The sequence below is a fragment of the Prosopis cineraria genome, unplaced genomic scaffold (genome assembly GCF_029017545.1).
Source record: "Prosopis cineraria cultivar Desert tree isolate PC_DT_omini unplaced genomic scaffold, ASM2901754v1 PC7, whole genome shotgun sequence".
NCBI classification, from domain to species: domain Eukaryota; kingdom Viridiplantae; phylum Streptophyta; class Magnoliopsida; order Fabales; family Fabaceae; genus Prosopis; species Prosopis cineraria.
This window is the reverse complement of record NW_026555338.1, coordinates 9,149,116-9,165,102: the sequence shown is the minus strand read 5'-3', so window position 1 is coordinate 9,165,102 and position 15,987 is coordinate 9,149,116. Positions and strand designations below refer to the sequence as shown.

The 15,987-nt window shown below is 35.5% G+C and overlaps 1 protein-coding gene across 1 annotated transcript; it reads left to right on the top strand.

Annotated features, from left to right (window-relative positions):
- Positions 1 to 1,698: 1,698 nt before the first annotated feature.
- Positions 1,699 to 2,592, top strand: LOC129316455 (uncharacterized). Its single transcript, XM_054960882.1, has 2 exons — positions 1,699 to 1,767; positions 1,873 to 2,592. Exons 1-2 carry the CDS (start codon positions 1,699 to 1,701, stop codon positions 2,590 to 2,592), a joined length of 789 nt encoding a protein of 262 aa, XP_054816857.1.
- Positions 2,593 to 15,987: the final 13,395 nt, after the last annotated feature.

Below are 15,987 nucleotides of genomic sequence, written 5' to 3'. Positions count from 1 at the left end.
GAGATTTGGGACGCATTGGAAATTCACTTCCTATACAGTCAAATGACAACACTGATCTATCAAGTTTTATGTAATGCGCCGCGACGCATGGCGCTTCACACTGTGACGCATGGCATAGAGAAGACATGCCATGGTGTATAACTGTAAGCCGCAGTGCATGTGTCAAATTTAGTGTAAAAATCTGTTTTGAGTTTTAAAACTCATTTTTGGGTCCCAACTGATTTCCAAGCTTTTGCTTTGTTTTCAAAACTCTGATTTAGAGTCCTTAAATTATATTTGAGATTTGAAATGGCAAATTAGGATTCCCTTGCAATAGATTTTGAGAAATTCATTTATAAACCCTACAGTTTGGTTATTCTTGTGAGTTAAGCCTTGGGTTACCATAATTTGGAATTAAATGTGATTTAACCTTAGGGAGGTTATAGTTTGGTATTAGTTTCTCTAGTTTTGAGAGCTGGGCTGTGGATTTGTGAACTAATTGAGAATTTGTTTTGTGAATGGTGCATTTGCATATAAAAAGTTGGCAAATGACATTATACACATGATTTTCCCTTTGAGCTAGTGTTAATTATTTTACCTTTTATGGGATAACTTCCATACTTAGAAGGGGAGAATGGTGCAATCAAGAAATACGGTCGGTAACATTTCGACGAATGTATCAAGACAAATGCAAGAAGTCTTGGTACAAGAAGAGAACATTGTCCCTAGTGAGTGCGTTGAGATGGGACAAGGCTCGGGTCAAGCTAGTGAGTAACCAAGGCCTACAATGTGCAATGAGAATATATTGTTCAAGTTGAAGAGCATGATGGAAAGAATTGAACAGAGAATAGATGAACATGATGAGATTCTAAAGAAAAGACCGGAAGAGTCAAGTAAGACTGTAGAGAGAGTTAGCGGTCATGGTGGAGAAAGACTTGAGAGGGGACAAGAAGAGGATTATTATGAAGAGAGTGGACCGAGGAGGCCTGAACTAATGAGGCCTAGAGGAAGAAAGCAAGAGAGCTCTATCAATTTAGCCTTAAAATGTTCATAAGGTTGAATCCTCCATCATTTGAGGGCTCCATAAAGAATAGAGCGGCTAAAAGGTGGATAGATTGGTTGGAGATGATCTTTTTTGTTATGACCTACACGTCTGAGCAGTAAGTACTACTTGCTACATTCTTGCTTGAGGATGCCACCAAGCAGTGGTGGGATAGTATGAGACTGGCGAATAGGTCTCCATTATTATTGAGTAAGTTTAAGAGGAGATTCTTCTCCTACTATTTTCTTACCTCCTTCAAAGCTGAGAAAGAGGCTGAATTCTACTGGTTGCAATAAGGGAACATGAATGAAGAAGAGTTCATAGCTAAGTTCAACGAGTTGTCCAAATACTCAACCTACTTAAGGAATCATGATGATGTGTATTGGAAGGCTGAGCAATTACTTGAGAAAATGCAACCTGATTATAGATAGCAGCTAGTACCCTTTGATATTGTCTCATACAACAACATGTCCAATAAGTTGAAGGCAGTGATCAGATGAGGTCATGAGGCTAAGGACAGCCAGAGGAGAGATGCTAGGGGCTATTTCTTTACATATACGAGTCCTACTAAAGGTGTTGGCAAGAGAGCTAGATATAGCTCTGGACCATCTAGACTAGGTAGTAGTGGTAGTAAGAAGAGAACTTTCCAGAGGGGTTCACATTTTAGAGGTTCCCAGATGAGGAGCAATGCCCCCAGGAGTATGAGTGGGCAAAGTCAAGCTTTGAGACAGGATTCTGCTCCTATGGTAGCTGGATCGATTAGAGCCTTATAGTGTAGCAAGTGTGGAAGACACCATATTGGGGAGTATTGGACATGTTTCAAGTACTATAAAGCTAGGCATATTGCACAGTATTGCCCTAAGAATGCTCCTTACACTGATCAAAGATCTACTATTCCTGGTCATGTGTTTGCTTTGACAAGGGAAGAGGCTGAAGCTTCCCTGAAGCTTATCCAAGGTATGATTTCTTTAAACAATCAACAAATTTCTACTTTATTTGATTCTGGTGCCACTTACTCATTTATCTTCGATGAGTGTGCACAAAGACTGGAATTGCATATAGTTGAAATGCCTTTTGTGATGAATGTGTCTACATCGGTTGGTGCTTCAGTGAGAACCAGTCGAGCTTGGTTGAAAGTAGAGTTGAAATTTGGTGAAATAGTCACAAGTATTGATTTGATTTATTTGCCCATATCAAGAATTGACGTGATAATTGGCATGGATTGGTTATCTGCTAATAGAGCAACGTTAGACTATAATAGAAAGACAGTTTCACTACCAATGTACACGGTGACCACAATGAATAATGGGACTACACCATCGGTAGAGAAATCAGTGAAGAAAGGATGTCAAACTTTCATGGTGTTTTTCTCAATGCATGGGGTATATGATAGAGTAATAGACAACATTGGAGTTGTCAATAAGTTTCCTAAGGTGTTTGCAGACAAAGTGTCTAGATTGCTACCAGAGAGAGGGATTGAGTTCTCAATCGACTTGGTACTTGGTGCCAAGCCAATCTCTAAGGCTCTTTATCAGATGGATCCAATAGAATTGAATGAGCTTAAGAAGTAGCTAGAGGAGTTATTGGAGAAGGAGTTGATTAGACCTAGTGTTTTACCTTGGGGTTTGCCTATTATGTTTGTCAGAAAGAAAGATGGTAGCTTGAGATTGGGCATAGACTACCGACAGCTGAACAAGGTGACAATTAAGAATAAGCACCCGTTGCCTCAAATTGATGACTTGTTGGATTAGTTGGCTGGAGCAGCGGTATTCTTTAAGATTGATTTGAGATTTGACTATCACCAGTTAAGAGTAAAAATAGATGATGTGCTGAAGACTGCTTTCAGAACAAGATACAAGCACTATGAGTTTCTTGTTATGCCCTTCGGGTTGACGAACACACCCGCAATCTTCATGGATTATATGAATTGAATCTTTAAGCCCTACTTGGACAAGTTCGTAATGGTCTTCATTAATGATAATTTTAATATACTCGGTTGATGAGGAAGAACATGCTAAGCATTTGCAGATTGTGTTGCAAATTCTAGAAGAGAAGAAGCTTTATGTGAAGTTGAGCAAATGTGAGTTCTAGTTACATGAAATAAAGTTTTTAGGCTATATAATATCGGTCAGTGGTATTGCAGTTGATCCTCATGAGGTGGATGTGGTGCTACAATGGGAAAGACTGACTTCTGTGACCGAGATCTAAAGTTTCTTGGGTTTAGCAGGATATTATTGAAGGTTTATTAAGGGATTCTCCCAAATTACATTTGCTTTGACCAAATTGACTAAGAAAGATCATCCCTTCATATGAACTAACAAGTGTGAAGAGGCTTTCTAAGAGTTGAAGTATAGATTAACGACTACACCTGTGTTGACCATTCCAGATCCGAAATTGCCATTCGTGGTTTATGTGGATGCTTCACTTAAGGGGCTTGGATGTGTTTTAATGTAAGATGATAGAGTTGTGGCATATGCTTCGAGACAGCTAAGACTGCACGAGGAGAACTATCTTACCCATGATCTTGAGCTTGCGGCAATGGTGTTTGTGCTTAAAATATGGAGACATTACCTTTATGGTATGCAATTTGAGGTATACAGTGACCACAAAACTTTAAATATCTAGTATATCAAAAAGAGTTGAATATGCAGTAGTGGAGATGGATGGATTTCTTGAAGCATTACAATTTTGAGTTAAAGTACCATCCGGGTAAGGCTAATGTAGTAGCTGATGCGTTGAGTTAGAAGATGCTACACGTAACATTCTTGATGGTGCAAGAGCATAAGATGCTAGAGAATTTCTCTAATGAGCGCAAGAATATTCCCAATTTTGTGTCATACAACTTGAATGTCATGGTGATTACAAGTAAATTTTGGAAAGAATTGAGAAAAGCACAATTAGAAGATGAGTATTTGTTGGAAATCCGGGAGGAAATTAAGGAAAACTAAAGGACAGCTTTTGGTTTTAGTGATGATGGCTTCGTGTTGTATCATGACCGCATGTGTGTTCCTGATGATAAGGAGATTAGAGAGGAGTAAGCTATCAGAAGCTCACAGGAGTAAGCTAACAATTCACCCTGGTGCCACTAAGATGTACCAAGATATGAAGAAGCGGTGGTAGTGGCATGGAATGAAGCGGGATATAACTGAGTTTGTTTTTAGGTGTTTGACATGTTAGAAAGTCAAGATAGAACACTAGAACATCACAACATATCTTCTAAAGTTTGAATGGTTCACTCTATTTGTCTATCAATCTGAGGATAATAAGCGGTACTAAACTTAAAAGTAGAACTCATGGCTCTTTGCAATGCTCCCTAAAATCTAGACATAAACCTCAGATCACTATCAGAAACTATATCCTTTAGTACTCCATGCAATTGCACAACTTTTTGAATATAAATCTCTACTAACTTCTCTAAAGAATTATCGATCCTGATGGCTAAGAAGTGAACTGACTTCATTAATCGATCAACAATCACCAAGATAACATCATGTCTAGACTAAGTTCTTGGAAACCTAGAGATGAAACCTATGGAAATGCTGTCCTATTTCTACTTAGGTATCTCTAATGGCTGCAATGTTCCAACTGGTCATTAATGATTGATCTTAACCTTCTGATAAGTCAAGCACCATGCTACAAATTCTATCACTTCTCTCTTCATTCATCGCCATCACCAATGGCACTCACGTCCTAGTATATCTTCACAATTCCTAGGTCAATAGTGTATTTACTCTAGTGTGCTTCATTCAAAATCACTTTTCTCAAGTTCGCATCATTAGGAAAATAAATTCTATCTTGGTACACCTTGAATTCATCATCATTAAGACTGAAATCCTTAAATAGTTTTAACTCAACATCTTCTTGGATTCCAAGAAGATATTCATCTTCCAACTGTGCCATTCTTAACTCTTTCCAAAAATCACTATTGATTATGGTAATATAGGCAGCAACTACAGCTTTTAGTGGTATGTCTTATTAAGAATCTATAAAAGACTCCATTAAGCTATGCTCTTGTACTATCATACTTGCCACATGCAGTGCCTTTCTACTCAATGCATCAGCTAGTACATTAGCTTTCCCTAGATGTTATTTCGACTCAAACTTATAATCCTTGAGCAACTCCATCCACCTTCTCTATCTCATATTCAATTCTTTCTAATCTACCAAATACTTTAAGCACTTATGGTCACTATACACACTAAACATTGAACCATATAGGTAATGACACCAAATCTTCAATGTAAAGACTACTGTTACAAGTTCCAAATCATGAGCTGGGTAATTTTCTTCGTGTGGTCTTCGTCGCCTTGATAAATAAGCCATTACTCGTACAACTCAAACCTTTCAGAGAATCATCCGTGTACACCTCATAAGGAATCTCAGATTTAGAATTAGCAACACACGTATAGTAGTCAACTTTTCTTTCAACTTCTGAAATACAGTCTCACACTTGTCATCCTAGATAAAGGGTTGATCTTTACAAGTCAATTTCATTAATAGAGAAGCAATCTAAGAGAAACCTTAGATAAACCATTAGTAATATTTAGTTAATCCTAAAAAACTTCAAATCTCCATAACTGAGCTAGGTTTCTCCCCTTCCAACACAACATCAACTTTATGAAGATTAACAAAAATCCCATCTGCTAATATCACATGACACAAAAACCTAACTTCCTTTAGCCAAAACTTACACTTACTGAGCTTAGCATACAACTTGTTCTCTTTTAGGATCTGAAGCACAATCCTAAGATGCTTGGCATATTATTCCTTGTCTTCTGGATAAACTAGAATGTTATCGATAAAAACCATAACAAACTGATCTAGATATGGCCTGAAAATATAGTTCATGTAATCTATGAGTACCATAGGTGCATTAGTCAAACCAAATGGTATGACAAGGAATTCATAATTCCTATAATGTGTCCAACCATTGATAATACTATGACCTCAAATCAATCTTAAAAAAGACTAAGGCTCCAGCCACTGATCTAACCAATCTTCGATCCTGAGCAAAGGGTAGTCTTCACTATTACCTTATTCAACTCCCAGTAATCGATATATAACCTTAAGCTGCCATCCCTCTTTCTCACAAATAACATCGACAATCCCTAAGGCAATATACTTAGTTTGATGAAACCCTTATCAAGCAAATCTTCAATTTGCTTCTTTAATTTATTGAATTCTGAGGGTGGCATTCGATATAGAGCTTTAGAAATTGGCTCTGTGTGAAGAACTAAATCTATTGAGAATTCAACTTTCCTTTTCGGAGGTAATCCAAACATCTCTTTTGAAAATACATCAGGAAACTCGCTTATTATTCCAATCTTTTCAATACCCCCATTATACACACTGCTAGCTGCATAAATCACAATATACGCACAATACCCCTGTTTGATCAACTTCTCAGCTTACACAACTAATAAAAATTTGATCTGTCTAGTAGAACTAGTTCCTACCATCAACACTGGCAAAGACACTAATTTCCTAACACAGTCTAGCATAAAATTGTTAGCTGGTAGCCAATCCATGCTAACAATTACATTAATCCCTTTCATAGGAATGCAAATTAGATTGATCATAGATATCTAATCCTCAAACACAATTTATACTTTTTGACAAGCTTTACTCATAATGCTTGAGGACCTTGAAGGTGTTATCAGTCTAATCAACATAGGCAACTCTTTTAGCTCTAGTTTCAGTCTATCTGCACATTCTTCTAAAATGAAAGAATGTGTTTCTCTTGAGTTAAACAATACTTTTATTCTATTACCACAAACAGAAATGATACCTTCGATCAGGTTCAGAGATACTCTGGCCTCTTCTTTTGTCACTGTAATGACTCATCCTGGAACAATCAACCACTGCTCTGTTGCTTCAACTCCACCTTTGGGACAATATTTGGCAATATGCCCTAGCTTACCATACTTGAAATAGGACTACCAATTGCCCACATGAAATCTATAGCACATACTTGAAGCTTGCCTTGAAGGTTGTGGAGGCCCAATGCTAACCCCAATACTTCACTACATTGAACCTGTCTGAATAGTCTGGGTTTGAGAACCTTTAGCAAAACTCTTTTTTTTAGAAGCTCCAAAACTACTTAAGCTATAAATGGGCTTCTTCAAAATACTACTCAACAGACCTAAGGAAGAAGTAAACCTTCGTATACTGCCTCTCTTCTTCTCAACCTCAACTTCTCTACCTCTTCTTGCAGCCATTCTCAAGTTATGGCACAGTTCTTCATAGGTAGTAATACCAAATAGAGCAATCTGCTACCAGTACTCTGGACATATTTTCCTTAACAATCGCTCTGCCTTTTACTTCATGTCATTATGGTACTGTAGATAAGTTTAATAGACTAACAAATCATTAAATCTCTTGATGAACTCTTCCTTATCCAAATCCCTTTATCTGAACAAGTGTAATTCCTCCTCCTTTTCAGTAAGAAAAGATGCTAGGAAATAGTGATCAAAGAACACCCTCTTGAAATCTTCCCAAGAATACTTCTCACCATAAGATGGTATCACTGAGTCCCACCATCTCTTAGCTGCTCAAAGTAGCTGAACTTTAGTTAGAATTACCTTTACTCTATCATGTAAGTTACTATCTTGAATATGGTCTCGAGGCACTTAATCCACTACTCGACTTCACCCTTTCTCATGATGCTATCAAAGGTTGTTGGACTGAATCTCACAAAAGTCTTCTAGGCTCGATTAATAGATGGGTTGACAAAAACTCCCACAGTCTACCTACTACCTGAAGCTTGAGACAACTCAAGTTTGCTATGAGCTTCTTCTAGTACCGGTCTGTCTTAACCCTCTCACTCATCCACTTGATCTCTACCCCTTAGTAACACATCTTGATCTGGCACTAGTTGCCGAATATCAATCATCATGTCTCTTAACTCTTCTAACAAGTCATCTCTCCTATCAGCTTGTTGAGGCTCATCCAGTTGAACCTCTAACATGGGATCATCCTTAACCTGACATCTTGATACTCAAGTACTTCTCAAAGCCTGAATACTTCTTCTTCTCATTTTCTCCCCTCCTGAGGATGAAAGTAAATAAAGGTAAGAAAAAGGGAAAGAATAGGTGTAATGAACAATATATAAGTTTCTAAGTTCTAGGATGAATGAAACAAAGAAGCATGCTGACCAAATCTCTAAATTTGAGAAACTAATACCAACTAATTGTAATGCCCTCACGACATTACCATATGACCCTCCACTAATGTACTACTCAAAATAAATAACTTTGAAAGCTTTAGGATCCTAACATAAAGCCTTTATTCAAAAAAATAGCATACAGCGGAAGCACCAGATATAAAAACATCAAATAGCAACTCAAAGCAAAAAAAAATTCACACTTAAAATGGGCCATGCGCCGCGGCTTGTGTTACATGCACTGTGGCATATGGCATAGAGGCATAAGCCCATGCTCTATACAATACACTGTAGCATATTGTCCTTCATTGACACATGCACTGTGGTACACCTACCATATTTTGCAATTAAAAGATAATTTTTGGTGTGAACTTCAGACGTGCATTGATTTCACATCCGTTGTCCGATTAGCATGATTTAATCGACCATACAAAGCTTGTTTCATATGCTAACCAATGTGACTAGTTTCATTTTAATCTGATATTCTATTTAAAAATTAGACACTCAAGTGTGTTTTGACCATTTTATGTCAAAATTTGCCATTTGAGCATCACCAATTGAAACCACAAATCATTAGCCACTTCTAGAGCCTTGATCACATCCAAATGGACAAACAATACCTGATTAAACAATTATATACAAGATATAACACACATACCCACATTCAGCCTATAAACCACCCATTACACACTTTTGGGCACAAAAACTCATTTCTTTCATATTCATCATCACACCAGACCTAAGTCTACATAGTATGCATAATGCTTTTCCATACTTAATAAATAAACAAATTCACTAGCCTACATTTCCATTTTTACTATGTACACACATATATCCATAGTGGGCAAGGATATCAAAATTCTACTCACGTTTACAATCAACATGCATATGATGATTCCATTGTGTATATTTTTTTTGCCTCATAGTAACTACTTGAAAGTTTGTTACCCTTTGGAATTATCTCTTTCATAGTAACTGCTTGGAAGTTCCTTGATGATATTGTGTCTAATAGGTTTGGGGTATCAAAAGTTACATGCTTGCCCTAATAACTGTATATTATATAGAAATAATTTTGAAGGGTTAGATGTATGTCTAGTCTGTAGGGCATCATGTTACAAAGTAAAAGAGATGAATAATGGCGATAATTTGATTACTAAAAGGCCTTCAATAATGGTGCTGTGGTATCTTTTAATAATACTGTGATTTAAACGATTATTTTCTAATGAATTCAAGGCAAAGAACTTGAGATGGCATGCTGATGAAGGAAAATTGATGTCATGCTTCAACACCCAGCAAATTCTCCACAATGAAAAGAAATTGATCAATTATTTCTTAAATTTTGTAACGAGTCTAGAAATCTTAGGCTTGGACTTTGTATAGACAGGATGAATCCTTATGGCAATCTTAGCAGTTAGCATAGCTCATGGCCTATTCTACTAGTGATTTATAATCTCCCTTCTTAGTTATACATGAAATGCAAATATATCATGCTGTCTTTGATGATTTTAGGTTCGAAAAAATGAAGAAATGACATAAATATTTACTTGGCTCTATTGGTTGAAGATTTGATGATGATGTGGGAGGTAGGCATGGATGTATTAGATTCATACAAGAATGAGTCTTTCAAATTATGAGATATGATATTTTTCACAATAAATGATTTCCCTACATGTGGAAATATGTCTAGATACAGTGTTAAGGAGCATAAAGCATGCCCTATTTGTGAAGAGAACACATCCCATCAATAATTAAAACATGGGAAGAAGATAGTCTATCATGGTTATTGAAGATTCCTGAGATGAGACTATCCTCATCATAGATAGAAGAAGAAATTTAATGGCTCTCAAGAGTATAATAAACCTCCAAAGCCATTAACAACAAGCTTGGTGTATCAATGATTGAAAGATATCAATGTGGTATTTAGTAAGAGCCAAAAGAATAATCTCAAAATAATTCATGAAAGTCTATCTTCTTTGATCTCCCCTATTGGAGTAGCCCTGAGGTAAAGCACAATCTTGATGTGATGTATGTAGAAAAAATGTTTGTGATAGTCTAATTAGAATACTATTAAACATTAAGGAAAAGACTAAGGATAGAGTCAAAGTAAGAATAGACTTGCTTGACCTAGGAATATGAGAAAGCTTAAGTCCAAGAGTAGAAAGAGAGAGGACTTACATAAGTCCAGCCCTACACACTTTGTCAAAAGGAGAGAAAAATGTGAGTGTCTACATGGTATTAAGGTGCCACAAGAATATTCTTCAAATGTCAAGAACCTTGTCTCCATGAAAGATTTAAAATTAATCAGTTTAAAATCTCACGATTGCCATGTACTAATGCAACAATTATTACCAGTAGCAATTCCAGATATACTGGAGGAAAAGGTGAAAAGGTCAATGATGGATCCCATGGCACAGATTACATAGCGTTAACGACAATGAAGCTTGAGGATATAATTATGAGCATGGTGGCATGAAAGGAGCCCAAGGCAAGGAGCAAGAAACCCAACACTTTCAATCCAACGTGCCTAAAGACCCTTTCCAACATATTAGAGGTCCAATGATAAGAGCCTTAACAAAAGCCATGAAGCAAGCCTTATTTAGTCTCGTGCAAGAAGTCCAAGGGCTTGGAGAACATTGGGCTACTCCTCTCAAGCCTAAAGGAGAGCCTCTATGCATGTATAATATGCTTAAGATCTAAACCCATAAAGAGTCAAGCCTAAGAAGTGCAAACCCTAGCCCAATACAAGGAAGACTATAATGGAGCCTTTTGCAAGCAAGGAGGCATGAAACCCTAGTGAAGAAGTCAAGGGTAGTATGATTTTGAATCCTTTATGATCCCTTGATTGTCTCCTTAATTGTTTCCTATTTTAGTGGTCCATTGACTTGATTTCCTTTCTTAAGGAGCAAGACTAGTCATAATTTTCTATTTTAAGTCTAGTCAAAGATTAAGATTAATTATATTATTTTTAATTTCTAAGTTTTGTAATTCTATAATCTTAGGATCACTTTTCTAAATTATGTGGCTAAATATTTATTTTATATGATTTTCTTTCTCCTTTTAGTATTAGGAAATTAGGGTTTTAATTTTAGGAAATGGCCTTCTCTATGAGCCTATATATATTAGACATGCTCCCTATTATAAGCAGAAGAGAAGTTGAATGAAATTATTCATTTTAGAGTTTATAACTCTTGTGAGCCTTAGTGCTTTGGGGTGGCATCCTATGTGAAAAATAGACGTGATCAAAAGTGTGATCAACTCTTATGGTATCTTCGAAGGTTGAGGTTCCTATAGGCAGGTACTCTAGAGGATCTTATTCTTGATCAATATCTCATTGTTTATTTTATTTCTTTCTTTATTTTGTCATAAATTTTGTCCGTTTCTTTTTATTCTTGTGTTTTTTTGTTGTGTTTCAGGGTTTTGTCCCTAAGCTAGTACAATTCTACTTCCACATCCCCTATCAAATTGGTATAGAGCTTTGGTTGCTATTTTTCTAGTTGTGGTTTCAGTTCTTGTCCTTTCTTCTTCTTCATCATTTTCATTACTCTCATCTTCTTCTTTATCTTGAGTTATTTGTTTTTGTAATTATCTCTTATCTACCCTATCTACTTCTATCTTTTAGATTTCCTTTACTTCACCTTTGTGACTTTTTCATCTTAGGTGAGTTCTCATTTTATTAGCCTAGTCAAAAAAAGAAGAAAAAAATCACCCTAAAATTCGTGCAAAAAAAGAAAAAAAAAGTGTTATTGTGCTGAAAAAAGAAAAAATTCTGAAAATTCAAAAAAATTACAAATATATTGTTGTGAGTTGTGATTGTAGAAAAAAGCTATTCTTGAACTCCAAGTCACTAAGAGGTTACCTAAAGAGAAAAGTCAACTTGGGTAGTAAGAAAGTCTTCTACTTTGGTCACTTTTTTATTTTTTTATTTTTGGTAGCACTTTTAAATTCTGTACTCTCCTATTTTGCTACTTGTGGTACTCTCCTATTCTATTTGGCTTCCTATTTTTATCTTTGAGTATTTGACTCTTTGACCTTTATTCCTTTCTTTCCTATTTCTATTTGTCACGTGTGGTTTTTCCTTTTGCAAGCTTGATTTTATTTGAAATTTTTGCTTTCCTATTTATTTGAAATTTTCAAAAATTGGCAAAAAAAATATATCGTCTTTCTTCTTATGCTTGTTTTCTAGTTTCCTTAATTTAGAAGATATTCACTTGATTGTTTCTTAGTTTCTTGATTTATGTTTGGTTTCACCATTAGATTCTATCCACAAGCTTAGTGAGTGATAAAAGGCAAGTGTGTTTTTTTTTCATCATTAAAAAAGCCATTATTTTAGTGAAATACGAGTGACTTTATTTCTTTTGAGAGTAAACACGTGAGTTTGTGTGTGTGATGATCCATTTTTATCTTATATGATTTCTAGTGCTTCTATGAACATGAGTAATATGGATGAATCCCCCAGTGTTGATATGAACTCTATTTTAGAACTTATTAAAATACAGTTGCAGCAATTTCACTTGAAACTCGATCATAGGCTCCATAAAAAGGATAAAGATGAGCCAAAGACTTCCTCTTCTAAAGGGAAGAAGCGTGAGACCCTTAGCGATGATGAGGAGTATGAAGAGCCCCCTTCTCCTAAGGGAAAGAAATCCTCAAAGCATGATGTTAACTTATCGAACCAGAAAGTAAAGTATCCTTCATTCAAGGGTAGCAATAATCTAGAAAAATAGCTTAATTGGAAAATGAAGATAGACCAAATCTTTATGACTCTTGATTTTTCTAAGTCAAGGAAGGTAAAACTACTTCTTTAAATTTCACTAACTATGCTATTTATTGGTGGCAAAATTTATAGTACAAAAGAAGCCAACTTGATGTGGGAGAAGCTTAAAAAATACTTAAGAAAGGCTTATGCCCAGCTACTACTACACAGAGCTGAATAGAAAATTGAGAATGCTTTCTCAAGGATCTATGACTCTGGAGGAATATGTACACGAGTTGAATATCTTGAAGTTTTGTGCAAACATTTCAGAGAATGAATGTGAAGCAATGTCAAGAATTATGGATGGCTTGAGGCTGGAGTTGTGAGATAAGCTTGATTTGTACACTTCTATGGATAAGGAAAAGCTTATACACAAAGCTATAAAGTTAGAGTAGAGAAATAAGAACAAACATTCTAAGTCCTCTTGGAAAGACTCCAAGGAAACTTCTAAATGGAAGGATTTCAAGGCTAATGAGTGAGAAAAGAAAGAGAGTATTACTTTACTTGAAAATCAATCAAAAGAGAGGAAAAAGAGTGGTGAGAAGATGAGAAAAGAGAAAAATAGAATGGTGGGAGTGAAAAAAATAGTGAAAAGAAAATATTATTGTGTAGGAAAAGTGAGATTTAAGAGGCTTTAATGAGTGAGCAAGCTCTTATTGTAATTCCTAAGAATATTTATTTTTCTACTGATACTCTTAACCTTACTTTGCCTTCTAGTGTTGTCTCTTTATTGCAGGATTATAGAGATCTATTCCTTGATGAGGTTCCTAATAGACTTCCTCCCTTAAGAGGAATTGAGCATAGGATAGATTTCTTGCCTAAAGCTGCTTTTCTAAACATGATTGTTTATAGGACTAATGCTGAAGAGACTAAGGAGATCTAACACCAAGTAGAGGAATTGATGATGAAAGGCTTTATGCGTGAGAGACTTAGCCCTTGTGTTGTCCCTATTATCTTAATGCTTAAAAAAGACAAATCTTGAAGGATGTGTGTTGATTATAGAGTATTGTTACCCTATCCCTAGACTTGATGATATGCTTAATGAGTTGTATGGTGCTTCTATCTTTTCTAAAATTAATCTTAAAAGTGGTTATCATCAAATTTGCATGTAAGAGGGTGATGAATGGAAAACTGCCTTTAAAACTAAGTTTATATTATATGAATAGTTAGTTATGCCTTTTGGTTTAACTAATGCTCCTAGTACTTTTATGGCAATAATGAATCATGTTTCTAGAAAGTTTATAGGCAATTTTGTTGTGATTTACTTTGATGATATTCTGATTTATAGTAAATCTTTGACTGATCATATGAATCATCTTAAAACTGTGTTTGACACCTTAAGGGAATATAAGCTATATGCTAATTTTCAAAAGTGTTTCTTTTGCATAGACTTTGTTATCTTTTTAGGATTTGTCATTGGATCACAGGGAATCTGTGTGGATGAGAAGAAAGTTAAGGCTATTTGTGAATGGCCAACCCTTAAGAGTGCAAGTGAAGTGAGAAGCTTCCACAACTTAGCAAGCTTTTATAAGAGATTGTTAGGGATTTTTCTAGCATTACTGCCCCTCTAATGAACTTGTTACGAAGAATATGACCTTCATATAGGGTGAGACATAAGAAAAGGCTTTCCAAACCCTAAACGATTAATTAACTAATTCCCCTATACTTGTTTTGCTTAATTTCTCTAAAACATTTGAAATTCAATGTGATGCTTCTGGTATTGGTATAGGTGCTGTTTTAATGCAGGATTTTAAGCCCATAGCTTACTTCAATGAAAAGCTACATGGTACAGCTTTGAATTATTCCACCTATGACAAAAAGCTCTATTCTCTAAAAAGGGCCTTAGAAACGTGGCAACACTATTTGTGGCCCAAGGAATTCATCATTCATTATGATCATGAAAGTTTAAAATTTCTCAAGTCTCAAGGTAAGTTGAACAAGAGACATGCTCACTGGATGGAGTTTATTGAGACCTTTCCTTATGCGATTAAGAATAAGCAAGGCGAAGAAAATGTCGTTGCTAATGCCTTATCTCAAAGGTATACATTACTTTCCTATTGCATGCTTAATTACTTAGCTTTGAGATTCTAAAAGATCTTTATAAAACTAATTCTAATTTTAAAAATATTTAAAAATCTGTGAAAAATCATGGATTTAGTGATTTCTTTAGATTTCATAGATTTCTTTTTAAGAAAAATAAATTATGCATTCCTATTTGTTCTATGCGTGAGTTGCTTAATAAGGAAGCTGATAGGAGACGTGAAAGCAGAATCGTGCTAGTTTAGAGACAGAACCCTGACACAATAAAAACACAAGAACAAAAAGAAAGAGACGAAACTTATGACAAAAATAAAAACAGATATAAAATAAACAATGGGATAATGATCAAGGAGAAGATCCTCTAGAGCACCTGCCTCTAGAAACCTCAACATTCGAAGACATCATAAGAGTTGATCACGCTCTTGATCATGTCTGTTTCTCACACGGGATGCCACCACAAAGCACTAAGGCTCACAAGAGTTATAAACTCTAAAATGAATAATTTCATTCAACTTCTGTTCTCTTTACAAGAGGGAGCATGCCTAATTTATATAGGCTCATAGAAAAGAATATTTCTTAAAATTAAAACTCTAATTTCCTAATACTAAAGGAAAATAATAAAAATAATGATAAAATATTCAGCCATATAATTTAGGAGATGTGATTCTAAAATTATGGGATTACAAAATTTAGAAATTAATACTATAATTAATTATAACATTTAACTAGACTCAAAATAGGAAATCAAATCAAAGGACCATTAAAATAGGAAATAATTTAGGAGACAATCAAGGGATCATAAAGGATTTAAAATCACACCACCCTTGACTTCTTTACCAGGGTTTCATGCCTCCTTGCTTGCAAGAGGCTCAACTTATAGTCTTCTTTGCATTAGGCTAAGGTCTGCGTCTCTTGGGCTTGACTCTTCATGAGTTTAGATCTTAAGTACATTATACACATATAGATGCTCTCCTTTGAGCTTGAGAGAGTGCCCCAATGCTCTCCAAGCTC

What these genes read in the sequence shown, in the direction of transcription:
- LOC129316455 (XM_054960882.1), top strand. Translation starts at nt 1,699, where the DNA reads ATGAGGAGCAATGCCCCCAGGAGTATGAGTGGGCAAAGTCAAGCTTTG. An exon ending in GACAGGATTCTGCTCCTATG is followed by an intron (nt 1,768 to 1,872) that starts GTAGCTGGATCG and finishes CATATTGCACAG; the next exon opens with TATTGCCCTAAGAATGCTCC.